Below are 19,979 nucleotides of genomic sequence, written 5' to 3'. Positions count from 1 at the left end.
AGCAGTAGAGATGTCCTCCAAGCAGAACAGAGGGGCAGCCTCTGCTGCAGCCAATCAGGGTGCAGTAGGCTGATATAAAAGGAGCTGCTAGGTCAGGGCCTATCAATTCCTTCCTGGAGCTTGATTCAGGCAAATGGGGGAAACACCAGCACTCTGGACAGCTCCAAGTGGGAGCTGGGGCATGGTACCTGGTCAGAGCCAGGTGCTGTGGCTGAAGACTAGCCAAGAAGCTAAAGACAGCCTTGCAGAATCCTGGATGAGGGCGAGTAGAGACTGTAAGATTCCCCCCAGACACCAAGGGGCATTCGCCCGAAGGGTGGAACTCTTTACATTGGTGACCGAGTGGAGTCTTAGTCTCTACTTGCCTGTCTGCGGTCAGGGCAGTGTCCAGTATGTGGCCAGAGATCAGGCCTTCTTTTCCCCTCCCACCCCCAGGTGCAGTTTGCAGGAGGGTTGGGAGGACCCAGGCCCACCACTCCTCTGGTTCCCACCCCAGGGACCCTATAAGTAGCAGTTACCTGCTGAATTTCAAAGTACTTAGTTGCTGTCACGTCCCTGGGCCACTTCCGCGGGATGCTGTTCCATCTAGCCTTGCTCTAGGACCTTGTGGTTGAGTTCCCCTTGTCCAGGGTTTTACAGGGTTGTGTTTGTCTTCTTGGCTAACCTTTAGCCACAGGACCTGGCTCTGACCAGGTACAATGCCCCAGCTCCCACTCAGAGCTGTCCAAAGTGCTGGTGTTCCCCCATCTGCCTGAGTCGAGCTCCAGGAAGGAACTGACAGGCTCTGGCCTAGCAGCTCCTTTTATATCAGCCTGCTCAGTGCTTTTTTTTTTTTTTTTTTTAAGGTGCAGGTACTCCAGAGGAAAAGTAGTTGAGCTCTGACTGAAGGTGCTGGTACTGTGTCTGGAGGTGCCGGTACTGTGTACCGGGCAGTACGGTCACAAAAAAAGCACTGAGCCTGCTGCACCCTGATTGGCTGCAGCAGAGGCTGCCCCTCTGCTTTAGATGGGATTGGTCCTGCCTTGGGCAGGGGGCTGGACTTGATGACCTCCTGAAGTCTCTTCCAGTTCTATGATTCTATGACCTCTTTACTGTGCCTGCTGATGGCCAGGGTGCTGAAAGGCCTCCAGCAGGGATGTGGGGCTTTGTCCACCCCATCACATATATCTATATTTTGTTGGACATGTTGGCCAAGTTCAAGGACTCCATGCCGCAGGAGTTTTCAAGTATCTCAGAGAATTTGGGGGAAGTGCTGGATAGGAGGAGCCATGGTAATCTTAGTTTTAGCATATAGTGTTAAAAGTCCAGCTACCCAGTGATCAGTTTACCCAGCAGTATTTAAAATCTTAGTAGGAATAGTCCTTTACTCATTCATGCAGTGTGAAATCCTCTGAATGATAAAGTGTTATACATAGTAATAAACAGAACTATTGATTTTAATTCTATTAAATATAAAACCAACTTGATACAAATATTCAATTAAGGGAAACAGTTTGAAATAGAACTTTAATTTTAGAAAGTTAATATGCAATGTACAATATTTTGTTATAAGATTATCAGCTTGATTTGTTTTGCATTCATACTGACAGAACAAAATTAAATTCTGAATTAAGCATAATACTGATTTGTAGTGATTTAGAAAGTATAAAAATGATAGCTGAATCTTGCCTAATATCAGTAATTAGTTATAGCTGTTGGTAGACAAAGACAAATACAGATAAATGGAAACTGGTACTTTCCATACCAGTTACTATATAACTTGAGTATTATGTCATGTCAAGTTGGCTTAACTAAAAGGAATACCTGAAAGCATATATATTTTTTGTGCAAATGTTTATCAGCTTTGAACAGTTAATGTTGCATAATCTAGAAATATGCAACAAATATGCTTGGCACTACACTTAAATGGAATGTATTGTCATATTCCTCTCTAGAAAGGGCAACAGCAATGGCAGATAGAGAACCTTCTACAGTTATTAGAGGGTGGCTACATGGATATCCTGCTTATTTACAAGCACCAAGAATGTTCTGCTGTGCATTTCTTTGTCCATAAATACTATTTTTTGTTATAAACCCAAACCCAGCTCCCATTTTGTCAAAGATTTACATTAACAATGGTTTCTGGCCAATAGGAGTTGCAAGCGCAATGCTTGCAGGTGCAAGCAACACACGGAGATCTGGTGTCCCCTTTTCCGCAAGGGGCACACAGAGACCTGTTTGCCAGCAGTAACCAGGGGGCTTTGAACAGTATGGAACCACCATAGCATGAGTGTCCCACTGAGGTGGCACCTAGCTGACAGCAATGTTAAGCACCTCCCGGCCAGGGCCAATACCCTCACCTCACGCCCCTTCTACACCCAACCCTGCACCCAAACTCCCTCCTAGATTCTGTACCCCCTCCTACATTCCTGCCTTAGGTCAGAACATCCTTCTGGACCAAGTGCACTCCAGCACCCTGTCCCACCTCCGACATGCCTGCCGAGGTCAGAATCCTTTCTCACACCCAAACTTCATCCCAGACCCCACATCTGCTCCCTTAATATAAAATTGCAGCCCATGACCACTTAACATTCTTGAAAAACTTGTTGCCCACCCCTATTCTAAAACATTGTATATAAATATAACCATCAATTTGAAACTGTTTAGCCTTTGGCTGAATTAATGATCAGATTTAAAATGTAATAACTTTTCATGAAGCAGACTACATTTCTTTCCACATAGATATATTAATTTGGAACTAATTTAGCAAGATCCCAATCCCATTCTTATCAAAGTCAATGGGGAGACTCACAGGCTCCAGCTGTAGATCCAAGATTTTGTGATGCACAAGGCTGTATATATTGATCTTTTGTTATGAATGGATCAACTAGAAATTTAGGGCCCAATTCTCTTTTACACCATAGCAGATGCAAGGTGAAATCACCAACAGGGAGACTTATGGAATAGCTGCAGGCAGTTTAAGCTAGGGAAAACTGTATGTTTGGTTCTGAAGGACCAAGCTAGTTGAAGCCCCAGTGCTACCCATTGCCTTTTAGACAGATCATTTGGCATAGCAAGCAAATGATATGACAAACATTGATCAGGTCTGTGATGGTATCACAGATGAGGTGCTAGAGGCCAAGGATCAGAAGGAAGGAGGAAGGCCCTGTAGCCAAACCAAGATAAGGGTAGCGAATTCAGAGACCAGAAAAAGAACTGCAGTTCCTAGCTGCAAAGGCAGAAAATGGACTAATGGTCAAGGCATTGCACTGAAAGGGACAAACTTTGAGGGACTTAGGAGTGTTTCTGAACTTGACGTTGACATGGTCAGTTCAAAAGAGCTTCAGCAAAGTTACCTCCTTACGAGAATGACTTGTTGTGCTGGTGGCCATGCTATGGACCTAGGTGGAAGTGTATTTTGCTTCATATATCTTTCTGTTCAGGAAGAGGTTAATGTTTATTATAGCTCAATGTTTATAACAGATCAATGTGAATTGCAGTATTCTGTTTCAATAAGCCAAGCAAATAAATGCTGTCCTAGAGTATACTTGTGCCATTTAATTTAACAGATAACTAACTAAACCAAAATTAAATATGAACATGACAAATGGATTAATTTTATTTAAACATGAATATGACTTGAAGGTGTTAATAGCTTTTCAAGTCAAAATGTGTATGCACCGTCTGAGAAACTGTTTGCAACACTGTACTTCAATGTAATGCTCACTTGAAATTATAACACAATTAGCTAATAATATGTGATTTATAAAGTAGCTAAAAATACCATAATAGATGTAATGTTGTACACCTAAAACATACTTTGGGATGTAGAGAAGAATTTATTATCCATTTCAGTCTCAGCTTCAAACTGAGGAATAAAGTCAGTTGTCCTGAACTGGGTTTATGATATGGACTTCTGTTTTAATAGTTTTTTCACACTCTATCTTTACTACTTCCACTTTGGGGAAATATACTTCTCTGAATTTCTAGTCCATTTCCCTAGAGTTACAGCAGTGACAAAATATAAAGTGAATTTAGTGTATTTTTTATGTTTTTATTCTGAAACAATTTAGGTTCTAAGGAAGGATACTTTTAAAGAAGCCATAGCAAACCCCCCAGCTTATTGAATTAATGAGATTCTCTTCTAGCCTCATAGTCCAACAAACTGATAGATCGAAAAGGGATAGAGTATGAAAGAAGGCAGGAAGATGCTTCAGTTAACATAGTAGATCCCAACCTTTTCAAGGATGCAGACCCCTTTTCAGTTTATTAAAATTTTATACACACCCCTAAACAATATAGCTGTGCCTGCAGCCAACACATCCCTCAGCCCACGCTGCTTCCTAAACAGCATCCCTCAGCCTGCTGAGGAAGCAGCATGGACTGAAGGGCATGCTGGCTGCCAGCACAGGGCCTCTCAGCTGAGAGGCTGCGTGCTGGCAGCCAGCAGATTCTTCAACCCCTGCTACTTTCTGAGCTGCAGAAAGCAATGCGGGTTGAAGGACGTGCTGACTGCAAGAGGCTCCACATGTGGGACCCCCTACAATACTATCCCAGACCCCCAGGGGTCTGTGGACCGCAGGCTGGAAACCATTGAATTAACACATTCAAAACTTGATTAACACTGTGATGTGTAAGAAATAGCTCTATCTGACACTGTTCTTTGAAAAATTACAACCACTATTTCCTTTTATACTTCTTGTTCCAACGCTTGTAGTTGGCAATGCAAGGACAATTCTCACTTGCATTCCCCTCTGTCTGACAGTTCAAGGCAGTAATATAGTATAGGCTCTAGTTGAAAACTAATATCTGAAAGTTGAGTTTTGAAAAACATCCAAAATCAAAGATAGTGAGTGATTAGCCACCTTTACAACTCATAAGGCCAGATTCTCAGCTGGTGTAAATTGGCACAGTTGCATTGAACTTAATGGAGCTCCACTGATTTATGTCAACTGAGGGTCAGCCTAGGGTCACTCTAGGAAGCACTGAAATAATATAACCTCACTTTGGTATGGCAGTTTCAATCAAGACTGTCATGCCCTTTTGCCTGAGAACATCGCATTGAACAATTTTAGAAGAAACAATGAGCACATCATTTACAGCCCAAAAAGGGAGAAAATTAGGAGTGTTATTTCTGAATAAGTTCTCTTACTCTGTGTGGAAACTTATATTGAGGAATAAGTGTATGATTGGGTTGTTACCAACATGGAGAGGAACATATCAGATTAACAAATAGCAAATAAGCAGTTGATCCTGCTGCACCGTATTCAGATGCTGGCCTGTGCATAAACATTTTGGATGTTTTTAATGTTAAATATTCATATGGTCAACAGACATTAATTTTTTTAGAATAGTGGCATGAGTTCTCAATATGGAGCATGAAACAATACACAAGTAATGGATATTTTGCAGAGAAATATATTACATCTGTACACTAAGGGCTGTGTCCTGCAAACCTATAACTATACAATCAGTCCTTACTCACACCAGTAATCTCATACTGGGCTTAAATTAAGGCTAATTAAATGACTAACAATTTACAGTATCAGACCTAGAAGCATTACAAACATTGTGAACATCGGATTTTCAGCTGTTGTATTTACCATATTCTAGATAATTGCATTTTTCCTTACAATTACCAATATTTACTGTGGAAATTTATTCTCACTAACACTTTCTTCCATTGCTTTCATATTTAAAGAACACATGACCATGTATTTCAGTGGCTCTTGTTCCTTTTACTGCATTAGGCAGTTGCTAGCCTTATCTGGGTCTTCTCCATCAAGCCTGATCCACTTCTTTTCAATTTCAATCTATGGTTAGAAAATATACATGTACAACATTAGCAAATGATTAGGTAGTAGAAGTCTGATCATGCACTATTGAAGTCGATGGGATTTTTGACAAGGACATCAGTGGTGCAGAATCAAACTGTAGAGGTTGAGGCCTGAAACATAGGATTCTAGATCCAATGGATTTCAAGTCGGCCACACGCAAAATTTGTTTGGTGGGGAAAAGGGAAGTTGATTTAGTAAATCTGGTTTAGGCCCTATCTTTAAAAATCATGTGTTCAGCTCAAGGATATTCTTTTATTAAATAATTACTGTATTCAAATCCATTAAGCCAATAAATACATGCAAGATCATATGCCTAAAATGTAAGTCACACTTAGACCAAGTCTGCATTGGCACTTTACAGCACTGTAACTTTCTGGCTCAGGGATACAAAAACACCTCCCTGAGCACAGTAAGTTACAGCACTGTAAAGCACTAGTGTGAACCAGGCTACAGCACTGGGCGGTGCCACACTCACAGCACTGTTAGCTACTTCCCTTGCAGAGTTGGTTTACATAGCGTGCTGGGACAGATCTCTCCCAGTGTTGCTGCGGCTGCACTTTACACTGGTTAAGTGCAGACAAAGCCATACTAAATGGTTGTCTTCACTTACCCTGAGATCAACGCTCCAGAGTTCAATCTCCTGGGGTATGTCTACACTACCCCGCTAGTTCAAACTAGCGGGGTAATGTATGCATACCGAACTTGCTAATGAAGCCCGGGATTTGAATTTCCCGGGCTTCATTAGCATAAAGCCGGCTCCGCCATTTTTAAAAGCCGGCTAGTGCGAACCCCGTGCCGCGCGGCTACACGTTTCACGAGGCGTACAGATAGTTCGGAATAACTACGTAGTTCGAACTATCTAGCCCGTCCGCGTGTAGCCGCGCGGCACGGGGTTCGCACTAGCCGGCTTTTAAAAATGGAGGAGCCGGCTTTATGCTAATGAAGCCCGGGAAATTCAAATCCCGGGCTTCATTAGCAAGTTCGGTATGCATACATTACCCCGCTAGTTCGAACTAGCGGGGTAGTGTAGACATACCCCTGGAGTTTGTTTTAGCGAGTCTAGTAAGGACTGGCTAACATGACTGCTGATAGTACCCAGTACTCCACTGGGTCGCAAATAGTAAGAGAAGTCAACAGGAGAGTCTGTTATGCCTGATGAATAAGACGCACAGCACTATGTGGGAACTGCAGAAGTTCAACTTAAGGTACGTTGACTCCAGATACACTAGTCTCATACCTGGAGTTGCATATCTTAGGTCAACTTTCCCCAGTAGTGTAGACCTGGCTTTAGTAACCTACCAAATTCACCGTGCATTTTGGTCAATTTCATGTTTTCAGACTTTTTACCTCTGAAATTTCACTGTTTTTTAATTGTAAGGGTCCCAACCAAAAAATAGAGGCATGGGGGGATTCACAAAACTGTTGGGAGGAAGGAGAAAGGGATTTCCACTCTTACTTTTGCATTGCCTTCAGAGTTGGGTGGCCATAGAGCTTCCTGAAGTCAGAGGAGATACCATCTGGGTTTGTTCTCCCTCCAAGAGTGGCCATGGAGGAGAAGAGGTAGTCCTGTCCTCCCACAGCCCAGTGAACTGGCAACTGGAGCTCAGTGAATGATAGGAGTCCCAAACTGAGGCACCCATGGCCCTTTTCTCCTTCCCCTCCAATAGCTACATTTCACAGGGGAGGTCCGATTTCACAGTCCAAGCCATGTTTTTCATATCCATGTATTTGGTAGGGTGCTACACATATTTTGTAAACAGCGTGCTATGACAAAAAGACTGAAAAAAGCAAAGTGAAGAATACCTGGCAGCTGTAGTAAGTTTTCTGGTTCAAATGTTTCTGGGGTTGAACATCACTTTCTATGCCCAGTGATTTTACTTCAGTCCCTGAGGCACATGTGTCAAGCATGACAAACTGTACAGTAGCAAATGGATACCAGTCGGAAGGTATTTCCTGGTCTGATCCAAGTTCTAATTTGTAAGACAGACTGTGTGGATGATCTGGGCCTTTGAAAGGAAAAATCACAGTTCATTATTATAGAATTAATTATAATAGATATAAGTATTTTCTCTCCATTTTTATGAATTTACATTTCTCAGTGGCAGCCACTAAACAGGGAGGATAAAACCAGATATATGTGACAGTAAAGGAAAAGATTATGTGCTTAGCATTATTTGTCATGTGAGTGTCTACACCACATAGTACACTATATTCACAACTTCATCAGCAATTCATAAAGCAAAAATGGACTTTTGGAAAAAAGTAGTCAAAGCAATTACTTGGAGCATCCATGCATTGTCAGATGGCAAAGGAAAACTGATTTACTTGTCCCATATACAATAGGAAGAAGGGAAACAAAGAGACCTTTATTTTGTAAAAGTAATCCCCGTCATCAGGAAAAAGAGTTTCTCTCATTAGTTTTGAATATCTATTACTTGTAGAGCTGTTGATTAATCACATTTAGTCAGACATTCCTCTAAAGACACATATTTTCAGGAGGTTTAGTTTGGTGAGTACACAATCTAGCATGAAATTTGACATGAACTAGGATTCTCAAGTTACAGTGGTGAGGTCTAGGTTGGATATTATGAAAAGCTATTTCACTAGGAGGGTGGTGAAGCACTGGAATGGGTTACCCAGGGAGGTGGAGGCATCTCCATCCCTAGAGGTTTTTAAGTCTCGGCTTGACAAAGCCCTGGCTGGGTTGATTTAGTTGTGATTGGTCCTGCTGTAGCACGGGGATGGACTAGATGACCTCCTGAGGTCTCTTCCAACCCTCGTTTTCTATTATTCTATCTCTCTCCATCTCTAGTCCTTTTTCACAGCTTGAACTGAGCTTCATCCTCAGCACCCATAGCAACTGCTAATGTTGCAACTCCATCTCTTTTCCCTTACCAACTGCTCAACAGTCCCTCGCTCAGTGCCACCCCTCCATTTCCTTGGGGTCTCTCACTGAAAGCAGAAAGATTGTTTGAATGGCTGGAAAGGTAGAGAAGGGGAGTGCCTGTCACAAATCCCAATTACTCTTGCACATAGTCAAAAGCAGAGAGTCTGGAAGGGGATGTCAGGGAGGTACCATAAATCATGAGTACAGATCAAAGCCAAAAGTTAGGTACTTCCAGTAGAAAATTACTTCTCAACCCTGCATACCTTACTACAGTGGTTCCCAACTTGTGGTTCACAGACCTCCAGTGGTCCGCAACAACACTGCAAGGGGTCTGTGGAAAGTTTAAAGTAAGGATTGGGCCCACCATTATGGGCCCGATCCTTACTTTTCTTTTCTTACTTAGGGATGTTAAAATTAGTTTAATCAACTAATCAAACAGTCGATGGAATTTCCATTGACTATTCAATAAGGGCGCTTCTGCTTTTAAATGTAGCAAGAGCCGGCCTGGCTGTTGCTACATTTCAAAGGTGGAAGTGCCATCCTGTGTTCCTCCCTTGAAATGAAAAAGAGAACCATTAGGGGCTCTTGTGCATTTCAAAGATTGAAACACCGCATGGATGCAGGGGCCAGCAGGGAGTGCCCTGCTGATCCCGGGCTCCATGCAGCACTTCTGCTTTGAAATGTACAAGAGTCCCTGTGAGGACTCTTGTACATTTCAAAGGTGGAATGCCACTGCTGCATCCCTGTCCCCTCCCATGGAGCTGAAGCTGGGGGAACCGGCTCTTAAGACTCCCTCCCTCCAGGACTCCCTCCTTCCCTCCCCCCTACTGCCTCTTTTTGATAGAGGCAGCAAGGGGGGAGCAGCTGGTCAATTAGTTGCTTACATCCCAATTCTTACTTTTCTTTTCCTTTTCTTTTTTTTCCTCCCCCAAGGGGTGGTGTCTATACAATTTTAATAGATTGAAAAAGGGTCCATATACTCAAAAAGATTGGGAACCACTGTCTTACTAGAATCTTCTATGTGGCTGGTATAAGATATATTTTGGGCCAACTGTAAAAAAGGCTTCAATAGGATATGGCAAACTAAATAAGCTAACAAGAATATTGTCCATATTTAACTTTTTTCACTTCTGGTGGGTGGGTGAGGAGGGGAGGTATATTTACTAGAAATCTATTTGTACATTGTTTTGCCAATGTCATCAGTACATTTATTAAGAGACAGAATACATTGTGATTCAGTCTATTCTACTCCCATCTTCAATGTGTAGCACTTTGTAAGAAAGGAGCTATTGTAAAAAAAAAAAAAGTACATTTTAAAGATATTTCAAAGAGTAGACCGTGCATATGCAGTCCACATCGTGGTTGAGGCAATTTAAAATGTCCTTCTTTTATGTGTCTATTCTGTATTTCCATTACAAGTATCTCCCCATACACACACACACACACACACACACACACACACACACACACACACGGAACATTTATCATCCTAATTATTTTAAACCATGAGCATGCTTATAAAGGGCTACAGATAAAGGATATAAAAGTTAAAAATGAAAAAGAACTATTTTAAAGAGTTTCTTAAAACCAGTTTAGAATTTAAACTTTTGAGAGATGGAGGGTCTAACAGAGAAGGCTGTTGGTTGGAGGAAGTGACTTTGTACCAAAATATAAAGGAAAACTGATCAGCATAAGAGAAGAATCAGGCTCCTCCAGTAGAAGAACTTTATAAAAAATACTATTTTGATCATGCAGAATATATTTACTTGAATTTTTATCCGGAAGTCTGTCTATCTTCCACACTACAGCCCTATAGGCACTTTCATATTTTGCTGTTCCAATTGAGACCTGAATTACAGGATCAGATTCAATTTCATTTAGAGAACCAAGACATGTTTTTCTGTTCATTTTTGCTTTTAAAGACTTCTGTCTTTGGAGATTTATGGTCCAAAGTGCTTTGATCCACTGTAAAGGAACTGGAAAGTGTATCATGACATTTTCACAATATTTCATGGAATGCAAATGTACAGGAATCAGAGAAGTAGAAGACATGTTTATAAAAGCCTGAAGTTCTATGTATGCTCCCTGAACAACCACAGTAGCCTTTAAAGAAAATGGAAGTTCTTGTCCATTATACAGTGTCTTGAAGCGCATTAGTTCTAATCTACAGGCGTCCAGGGGTGTAAACTTAATAATTCTGGATTGCTCAAATTCTTGTGTTTTGACACACTTATGGAAATGGTAATCAAGAATATGAATCCATTTCTTCTCCCGATCTTTGTCAAAATACTGTTCATCTCTTTTCTGGAGCTCTAGATCATTTAAAGTCAAAAAGCATTCAGTATTGCCATTCACAAAACACATACAATAAATATGTGTGATGACAGCACTTTCTACAAGTTTTCCTTCTGCTTTAGTGATTTTTCCCCAAAACTTATCCACTATTCCTAGTATCATTTCTTGTTCCTCATAATTTCTCTTTTGTTTACAAATGGCAGGAAGATTCATGAACTCTTCCTCAACTGTTTCAAGGAAGTTAGTGAAGTCACTGTAATCCATGGTTCCCAACTTTAGCATCTGTTCCACCTCTGGTTCATGGATCACTTCTGCTTTGGGATGGTATTTTCTTTTTTCTGAATAAGACACATATTCAATCTTCACGGTATGGATTTTTCCTGAAACACTACAGTTTTCTAGCTTGGGTTCTGACAGTTTATAGTATGGTTGGAGCTGGAATTCTTTGAAAGGTTTTTCGAGGCCCTTCTCATAATACATTTGTAAAATGCCTCCAGGTACAACTTTAAGATAAATAGGACCCCATTGCCGAGATGACATCATATTCTTTTTCTCAGGAATTCTCAGCATGAAAGGCCAACCATCTTTTTTCTGGCTTCTGAAGAGACTGTGTGGAATGAAAGAAAAGATATTATGCCATGCATGTGTGCTAGAGGCAGACAGCCTTCCCAAAGTATCAGTTTGCAAATGTTCAAGCCTTTCACGGGTATAACTGAAGGAATCCTGATTGAAACTCTTCTCATCATGGCAAGTGTCCTTTTCTTTAGGATGGCAAATACTTCTACAAAGCTTTTTATCTTTACTTTGTGTGTCATCATTGTAGGGAGACATGCTAGTTGAACACCTTTCTTTCCAAAATAAATTTGAAAAAGCACAGTCATTCTGAAAATATTGGAAGTGTTCTGATTCCAATGGATCTTCTAAATTATTGGAGTTTTGTTGGCAAATAGGATTTACTTCATCTGGGGTTGCTTTTTTAGAGACTAAAATCGTATGTGGATTATCATTAGCTGCAGTGTTCAGCTTCTGAGAAGCTGAGGAAGAACGAGCGCCAGGTGGTGGGTGAAGATTAATGTTTGATGACAATTCAGAAATAGGGCAAAGGATGTGAATCCCTGATGTGGGCATATAGAGACATGCTGGATAGTCTTTGGTAGGTGTAGAAAGTGAAGAGTTACTAGGAGGTTCAGGACTTGAGTAGCAGTCAACTTTAGGAGAAGAAAAAGGAATGCTGCTTGAGGAAGATGACCTATTTGATGATTCATGCGCATTAGCAAGATTGAAATTAAGACTGTTTGCTTTACAGGTATCATGATTTTCCACTGATTTCTGAGGAGATTGAAAGAGGGGTTCATCATCAAAAGTGACCCAGTTTGCTGGATTTGTGGAGCACATCTTGTAGTAACAAACTTGAAACACTTTTGCACGTATCACCTCTGAGTCATCTGTAAGAAATAAACACAAAATAAGAACAGACATGATCAGAAATAAAATGCAATTTTTTTTAAATAAAACATAACATTCACATTTCATAGTGCCTACATTTTCATGAACATCCAATTTTGGGTTCCTAAATTTCTGGATGTACAACTTGAGTCACCTAAGGCTTTATTTTTCAAGTACTGAATACCACTCAAAGATCTCCAATTGCTGTCTCACACTGAGACCCAAACTTAGTGGACAGCTCTGAACATTTGATATATATACACACATATTTCTAAGTGGAGGTGACAGAAACACCTATTAGTAAGGTTGCCTAATGTTTTCCTCTATAAGGCTCTGTTATCTATTGCAAATTAACTGAGCACAAATCTTCCATGCTGAGTATCTGCCTCCTGATGAATTTTTTGGGAATGTTTCAGCAAAAATGTTTCCAAGATGGAGGCTAGGGAGAAAATACATTGCTTTGCCCATGTTAAAAAAATCTTGATTGCTTGCTATTTTGCATATATGAAAGAAATTTGATTTTCACCTTAAGCCTTTTTTGTTTCTGAAATTTCATCCAAATTTGGCTGAGGAATAAGTCTCTGAAAATATACATTTACATATTTCAGAACTTCGTTGTGGCTGACAGAAAGAACATTCCATCTGTACTGAGCTTGATCCACCCCCAAAGAGCTGTGTATCAAAAACAATTCACATGCTCCAACAAGGGGCTGAGAAGGACTGAGCCCAGGGAGATGCTGCACAGGCAGTATGGAGGAGGAGGAGGAAGAAACAATCAAACTCAAATGCTTTTGGTTCCTATAGAAGAAAAGGATAATGAAATTAAAGACTGTCACACAACATAATCACAAGGGGAAATTTTAAGGTTGGATAGACAACTTGAATTCTGTCATTTCTGTCAACTTCTGAGTGCTAGATTTTATAAACTTAAAACATTCTTAATATAGGCTATGTCTACACTGCACGTTTGTTTCAAAATAACTGTTATTTCAAAATAACAGAGTGCTGGTCTACAGAGCAAGCCCATTATTTCTAAATAACCTGCTTTTGATCCTGATCATTTGTTGGAAGCATCCCAGATTTACATCAAGCTGCTCCCGAAGCTACAGCTCAACTCACTAATCTGGATTTGGTTATTTGAATATTGTTAATCACTTTTCTTGCCATATGAAAGGAGAAGTGGTAGAGGTCTCACAGGACTTTCACTGAAATTGTCCTCACCACAGGGGGCCACAACTGTGCAAGACACAAAAACCAAAAGCAGGGAGACCATTTGTGGGACACAGTACCTCAAAATGGCATCCTATAACTCTCATATTCATCATTCATATATGATTGTGATATTTCATAACTATGTATGCCATGCAAGGTATTATATGAAGCCATGAAATCTGTTGTTCTGTCTAGGGTGAAGGGTAATGAAGGGAATGCATTGCCTTCCCAAAAAGACTGGGGTTGCCTCACCCAGTATCCAACCAGAGAGTGCAAGGCTGGGGCCACAGCATAGCTGCCTGGTGCTCTGATCTTTGGAGCACAGCTAGGGCCATGACGTGGAGCCATTCAGCTGTCCAGGAAGGCTGCTCAGGTGGTTGAGGCTCCAGCTACTGGTGGGGCCACTCTGGGGACCAGAGTGGGGGGGAGGAACTGGTGCTGCACAATTGCCCAGCATTGTGGGGAGAGGCGCTAGCCTTGAGCAGAGGCCAATGGTCATAATGGGGGAACTAGGGATGCAGGACAGGGTATAATGAGCTGTAGTAGGCATAGAAAGGATGGCCTTGCCTCTGCAAGCCAGTTGTTCACTCATGGCACATGGTTCTGTCCAAATATGTATATCATTAGCCTCTATGAAGCTATATTTTGCTATATGGCTGTTACTGAAATATGCTGTCAGTTTGAGAGTCTCTACTACAAGGGTGGTGATCTAAGGATTAAGCAATCATTAAATAGCAGGAGAGTTGTAATCAAGGAATTTATAATCAATGACAGTTGTACAAAATCACAATGGAGTCTTCTCAATCCAGTGTACGGTTGACAGGTGTCCGGTATTGACCCAGACAGTCCGGTATTTTCACCTCCTGTCCAGTAAAAATTTTAAAAAATACCTGACACCTAAAATGTCCGGTATTTTCTGATTTTTTTCCCAGACAGAAGGCAAAAATACTGGACTGTCCAGGTCAATACCGGACACTTGGCAACCCTACACACACTCAGCAACCAGGCCCAGCTCCCTCCCCCCCAGTCCTCGCCTCCAGGGGCAGATGACTGTTTTGCGGGGCCCCGGGCAGCATAATTCCGTGGGGCCCCCCCTTTGCCACGTTCGCCCTGCCCTATATCCGTCCTGCTCCCCTCCCCCGCTTACCTGGTTCTGCAGGGGAGCTGTCTGGCCCAGAGCAGGGAGACAAGATGGCCGCCAGCTGCCTGTTAGGAGAAGCAGAGCCCAGCCTGTTCTTAAAGGGGCCATGCTGTTTTCTTTTATTTTTTTAGCTTAATTCTCTGGGTCATTTTTTTTCCCCCTTCAACAACTTTGGTCTCTCCCCTTTTTTTTTCTCAACACAATTTTTTCCCCGGTAGTTTTTTTTGGGGGGGGCAGGAGATCGGTATTTTTGGTTAAACCATCTGGCTACCCTAATCCAGTGACTTAGAAAAACTCACTAGGAGATGTGTGGGCATGTGTCTTCTATACACATAAACTAAAAATAAAAAAGAGGGGAGAGTGGCATCATGCTATTGCCTTTCTTTCCTCCCCTTTTTCCCCACACTCTGGAAGCAGCATAAATGCTAAGAAAATGAAGACCAACTGAGGAGATTGGTCCAGGCTTAAAGAAGAAGCCTGTGTATTAAGAACAATAACATCCACTTGGGTAAGAAAACTGCTTAATATAAATACTGCTTACAGTAATAAAGTTTAAGATTTAGCTAGTTACTACAGAAAATAAAAATACACAATCCCTGACATTTTATCCATGCCACTCATAGAATCATAGAGCTGTAAGAGACCTCAGGAGGTCACCAAGTCCAGCCCCTCCCCAAGGCAGGACCAATCCCAACTAAAACAACCCAGCCAGGGCTTTGTCAAGCCGAGACTTAAAAACCTCTAGGGATGGAGATTCCACCACCTCCCTAGGTAACCCATTCCAGTACTTCACCACCCTCCTAGAGAAATAGTTTTTCCTAATATCCAACGTAGACCTCCCCCACTGTAACTTGAGACCATTGCTCCTTGTTCTGCCATCCGTCACTACTGTAAACAGTCTTTCTCCATCCTCTTTGGAACCTCCCATCAGAAAATTGAAGACTGCTATCAAATCTCCCCTCACTCTTTTCTTCTGCAAACTAAAAAAACCCAAATCCCTCAGAGTATGTCTACACAGTAAAGTTATTTCGAAATAACTTTTCTAGCGTCTACACAAGCTTATTTTAAATTGGTAAACCTCATTCTACGAGGAATAGTGCCTATTTTGAAATAGCTATTTTGAAATAGGCACTGTGTAGACAGAGCATAGGGGCTATTTCGAAATAGGGGGCCTCCAGCCCTTCCCAGGGTACCCTGGTGGCCACTCTGGGCACAAACAGGAAAACTCTTCTCTCCCTCCCTCTACTGGAGCCCTTAAAGTGGTAGAGTATGGCCACAGTCTTTTGTGGCTAGCACCAGGCCTGGCAGCCCAGAACCACTCTGCTGCTGCCCCGACCCAGGCTGCAGTATGAGCCAACAAGCCACTGGCAGCCAGCCCTCCACCGCTCCCCAGGACCAATCTACCGGCTCCCAGGAGCCTGCCAGGGGCCGGAGAAGGCAGGTGCCTTCATGGTCCAGTGCGGCGATCATGCACCAGATTGAGGTTTGGGGGAATGCCGCCAACATCCATTATCTCTGCACTAGACAGAGGAATGCAGCCGTCTACAGCCTGTCCACCAAAGGCCACATCCAAACCCAGGAGCAGCCAGTCCCAGCGGACCTGTGACCGGTGTCGTCCAAAGCTGGTGAGGCACCAACATGTGAGTACCATCACTGTCCTCTTATGCGGGGGAGGGAGACCAGGGACTGTGCGCATGGGCCTTGCTGACCATGGATCATGCAGCAATCTGTGAATGTGCGAGCACATGCTGTGCCGCCCCTGGGCATATGGCCCCAGCGGGCTGCCACACAGGGGCCTTGGCCTGTTAGCCACACACGTGTGTGACGAGACAAGACATGCTCCTGAACCTGGGGTGGGACACAGAAGGATTCCATCCCTCCACAAGCCCCCTCTACACAGAGGCAAGGGACATCTCTCTCTCTCTCACACACACGCGTGCGCGCGCAGTCTCAGGGCAGCTCCCATTCCTGGGGATAGCAGAACATCCCGAACATGGCCTGTGTGCAAGCACATCGGCTCTGATGGTGAGGAGAACTGTCGTCCTCGCTTGCAGAGGGGCTTCACCCACTGTGTCCCCAGGGATAACTGACCACTTCTCTTGTTTCTCCACAGCCGCACCAGCTGTGAGTGCAGGGCACGGCACCCTGCCCAGAACATCCTCCTGCACCTGAGCACTCTGCAGGCTGACTTGTGCACAAGAAGACTACAAGCAGCAGCACCTGGGGGCACTGTGAGCCCTGCACCACACCCTCGACCACTCGGTGCAAGAAGACCTGCAGCTCTGGTGGGAGAGCTGGCGGGAGCAGCTTGCCCAGGGCCATGCCATCTGCGAGCACCTGCAGACCCTGGTGCGGAGATTGCTGCCTCCTGCCGCTCCAGCCCCTGCTTTCTCCCTAGCTACTGCTCCTCTTCCCCCCATTCCTTCTCCCCCTCCTGCTTCTCCCTCCACACCCTTCATCCCCTCCCCACCTCTCGGGGGATGCCAAGGCACCTGCACCAGCGGTGCTGGGAGACAGTTGGGCTGGCGAGACCCCCAACCCTGAACCCTGAGCTTTTTCCGCCCCTTCCTCCCCCTTCCAGCTCCCTCCTCCCAGGTTTCCCTCCCTTCTCTCTTCCCCTCTCCCGCCTTCTTTCCCCAGTCTCACCTGAGTTTCATTCTCCCCCACCCCAGTTTTGTTCAATAAAGAGACTTTGTTTTCATGAACACTTGTCTTTTATTTTACATCAGGAAGGGGGGTAAGGGAGGGGTAAGTGGAAGGACGTTAGGGAGGAATGAGGCACAAGCCCCCAGTGGGGCACACCAGGGAGACCGTTACTGCTCCTCCAGGTGGAAGCTCTCCCGCAGGGTCTCCAGGATACGGACAGACCCCCGATGGACCTCTCGGATGGCAGCCATGCGGGGCTGTGTGTACAGGCCAGCCAAGTGGTCGGCCTCTGCCATCTAGCCTGGCAGGAAAGCCTCCCCCTTCTACTCACACAAATTGTGCAGCACACAACATGCTGCCACCACGTGCAGAATATTCCACTCTGAGAAGTCCAGGCAGGTGAGGAGGCATCTAAAACAGGCTGTTAGCTGACCAAAGGCACCCTCCACTACAATGTGGGTCCTGCTCAGCTTGGCATTAAATGCCTGTCTGGAAGGGTTGAGGTGTCCCGTGTAGGGCTTCATGAGCCAGGGTTGTAGGGGATAGGCCGCATCCCCCACCAGGCAGACAGGCATGTCCACATCTCTGACCCTGATGTGGCGGTTAGGGAAGAAAGTCCCGGCATGCAGCCTCTGGCACGCGGAGGAGTTGCGGTAAACCTGCGCGTCGTTGCTCTGCTGGACCAGCCCACATTGATGTCCACAAAATGGCACCACTTATCAGACACAGCCTGCAGGATGACAGAAAAGTATCCCTTCTGGTTGATGTACAGGCCTGGTGGTCCAGGGCACGGATGAGATGTGTGTCACGTTGATAGCTCCCCTGCAATTGGGAAAGCCCAGGACACCAAACCCCTTGATGACCGCGTTGACATCAATTAGGTGGATGACTCTGCGGAGTAGCACTCTGTTAATGGCCTTGACCACCTGCAGAGGGACACAGAAAACCAAGAATTACTGGGTACCAGGGTGGCTGAGAGTGCTCCCTCCCCACCACTGCCCTGCGCCCCCCACTCTCTAGGAGCAATCCCCCCTGCAATCCTGGCCACTATGGGCAGTCCTTAGTGCGGGCAGGACAGAACAAACCCCCTGGGGAGGAGACTTTCACCACCTTCCCCCTCCTTTTCCCTAGGGCAGCCCATTCCCTCCTTGCACATCCCCTCCTGGCATAGGGCCGGAGATTGCCATACCTGCATGAGCACTGCTCCAACGGTGGATCTCCCCATGCCCAACTGGTTTGCTACAGATCGGTAGCTATCCGGCATGGAGAGCTTCCATAGGGCAATGGCCACATGCTTCTGGAGGGGAATGGTGGGCTTCGTGTGCATGTCCCGTCACCGCAGAGCAGGGGCGAGCCGCTCTCAGAGCTCCAGGAATGTGTCCTTATTCATCCTGAAGTTCTGGGTTCATTGTTGGTCTCCCCAGCGCTCCAGGACTATGTGGTCCCACCAGTGCTGGTGTCCAGATGAGGCAGGGCATGTTGGCGTCCAGGAGCTGCAGCTGATCCTTCACATACCCCAAGAGGGTCTGGAAGAAGGCCTGGAGGATGGGTTGCTGCAGATCCTGTGAGGCAGCCTGCAGAAAGTGCTTCCAGGCTCACAGCAACAAGTCTAAGAGAAGCACCAGAGTGCCCGGGGTGGTTCCGGCTCCATGCTGCAGAGTGCTGTGGTGTCCTGAGTGAGGGCAACCAGAGCACGCAGAGAAAAAAAATGCTTTGCTGTCCCTCAGCAAGGTAAGCAAGCAAGCAGAGAAACCTGAGAACTAGCTGCCCAGGGGGATCCCTTTAAGCACAGGCCTCAGATAGCCTGAGGCAGAAGCCACACAAAGTAACACCTGACCTGATGCCCTGCCAGAACCAGTTCCGGCTGGCCTTAAATGCGATTCAGTGTTCAATCAGTGTGGATGCACTATTTCGAAATAGCAAAATGCTATTTTGAAATGCATTTTGTGTCTAGAAGCGTTATTTCAAAATTAGATAGTTCGAAATAATGCTGTACTGTAGACATACCCTCAGCCTCTCCTCATAGGTCATGTCTGCATAATTAAGTCTACAGTTTAGTCAGACAAACACAAACATTCACAGGATACCACTGTGCCCCCTTATCTTTCCAACCTGGGCTGTCTCTCACAATGTTGTGCTAGTGACAAGCAGCAAACCCCATCCAGATGCTGCTATCATTTAGCACCTGTTCCCATGACTTGTACTACACCCTTAACTCAACTTTGGGCTGGGGAGCCACCACAGGTGCTGGTATATATGGATTGTGATTCCCTCCACCTGATGCAGAAGGGTGGACAGTGGTGCTCTGCTCAGGATCCTAGTGATACTGGGGTGGGATGGTTGGTGGGGATGGCAGGCTTCCTATCTGGCTCCAGGCAGATCCCCAGAAGTAGCTGGCATGTTCCTGCAATTCCTAGGGGGACAGAAGGCCCAGGGACCACAGCCAATGGGAGCTGTGGAGGCAGCTAGAATTCAAACAATAAACTGGTGATACTCAGAGTGTAGCTTCTGAGTCACAAGTGGTTCTTTCTGTGTC

The 19,979-nt window shown here is 44.5% G+C and overlaps 1 protein-coding gene across 3 annotated transcripts in view; it reads right to left on the bottom strand.

Moving 5' to 3' along the window:
* Nucleotides 1–1,487: 1,487 nt before the first annotated feature.
* STON1 (stonin 1) overlaps nucleotides 1,488–19,979 on the bottom strand; it is a 28,591-nt gene continuing 10,099 nt past the window's right edge. Inside the window, exons 2-5 of one of the 3 annotated variants that reach the window (XM_075925448.2) lie at nucleotides 14,804–14,862; nucleotides 10,470–12,443; nucleotides 7,620–7,822; nucleotides 1,488–5,792 (exon numbers count right to left, since the gene is read on the bottom strand). In XM_075925448.2, coding sequence (XP_075781563.1) covers nucleotides 5,718–5,792; nucleotides 7,620–7,822; nucleotides 10,470–12,393 — 2,202 coding nt within the window. In that variant the 5' untranslated portion in view covers nucleotides 12,394–12,443; nucleotides 14,804–14,862 and the 3' untranslated portion in view covers nucleotides 1,488–5,717. Of the gene's footprint in view, nucleotides 5,793–7,619; nucleotides 7,823–10,469; nucleotides 12,444–12,970; nucleotides 14,530–14,803; nucleotides 14,863–19,979 lie in introns of those variants that run through there. The other 2 variants (XM_075925449.2, XM_025184136.3) reach the window with 2 other exon arrangements.

This window comes from Pelodiscus sinensis, chromosome 3 (assembly GCF_052426305.1).
Source record: "Pelodiscus sinensis isolate ZL-2025 chromosome 3, ASM5242630v1, whole genome shotgun sequence".
Lineage (NCBI taxonomy): Eukaryota > Metazoa > Chordata > Testudines > Trionychidae > Pelodiscus > Pelodiscus sinensis.
Note: the sequence above shows the minus strand (reverse complement) of the source record. Positions and strands in the feature narration are given on the sequence as shown.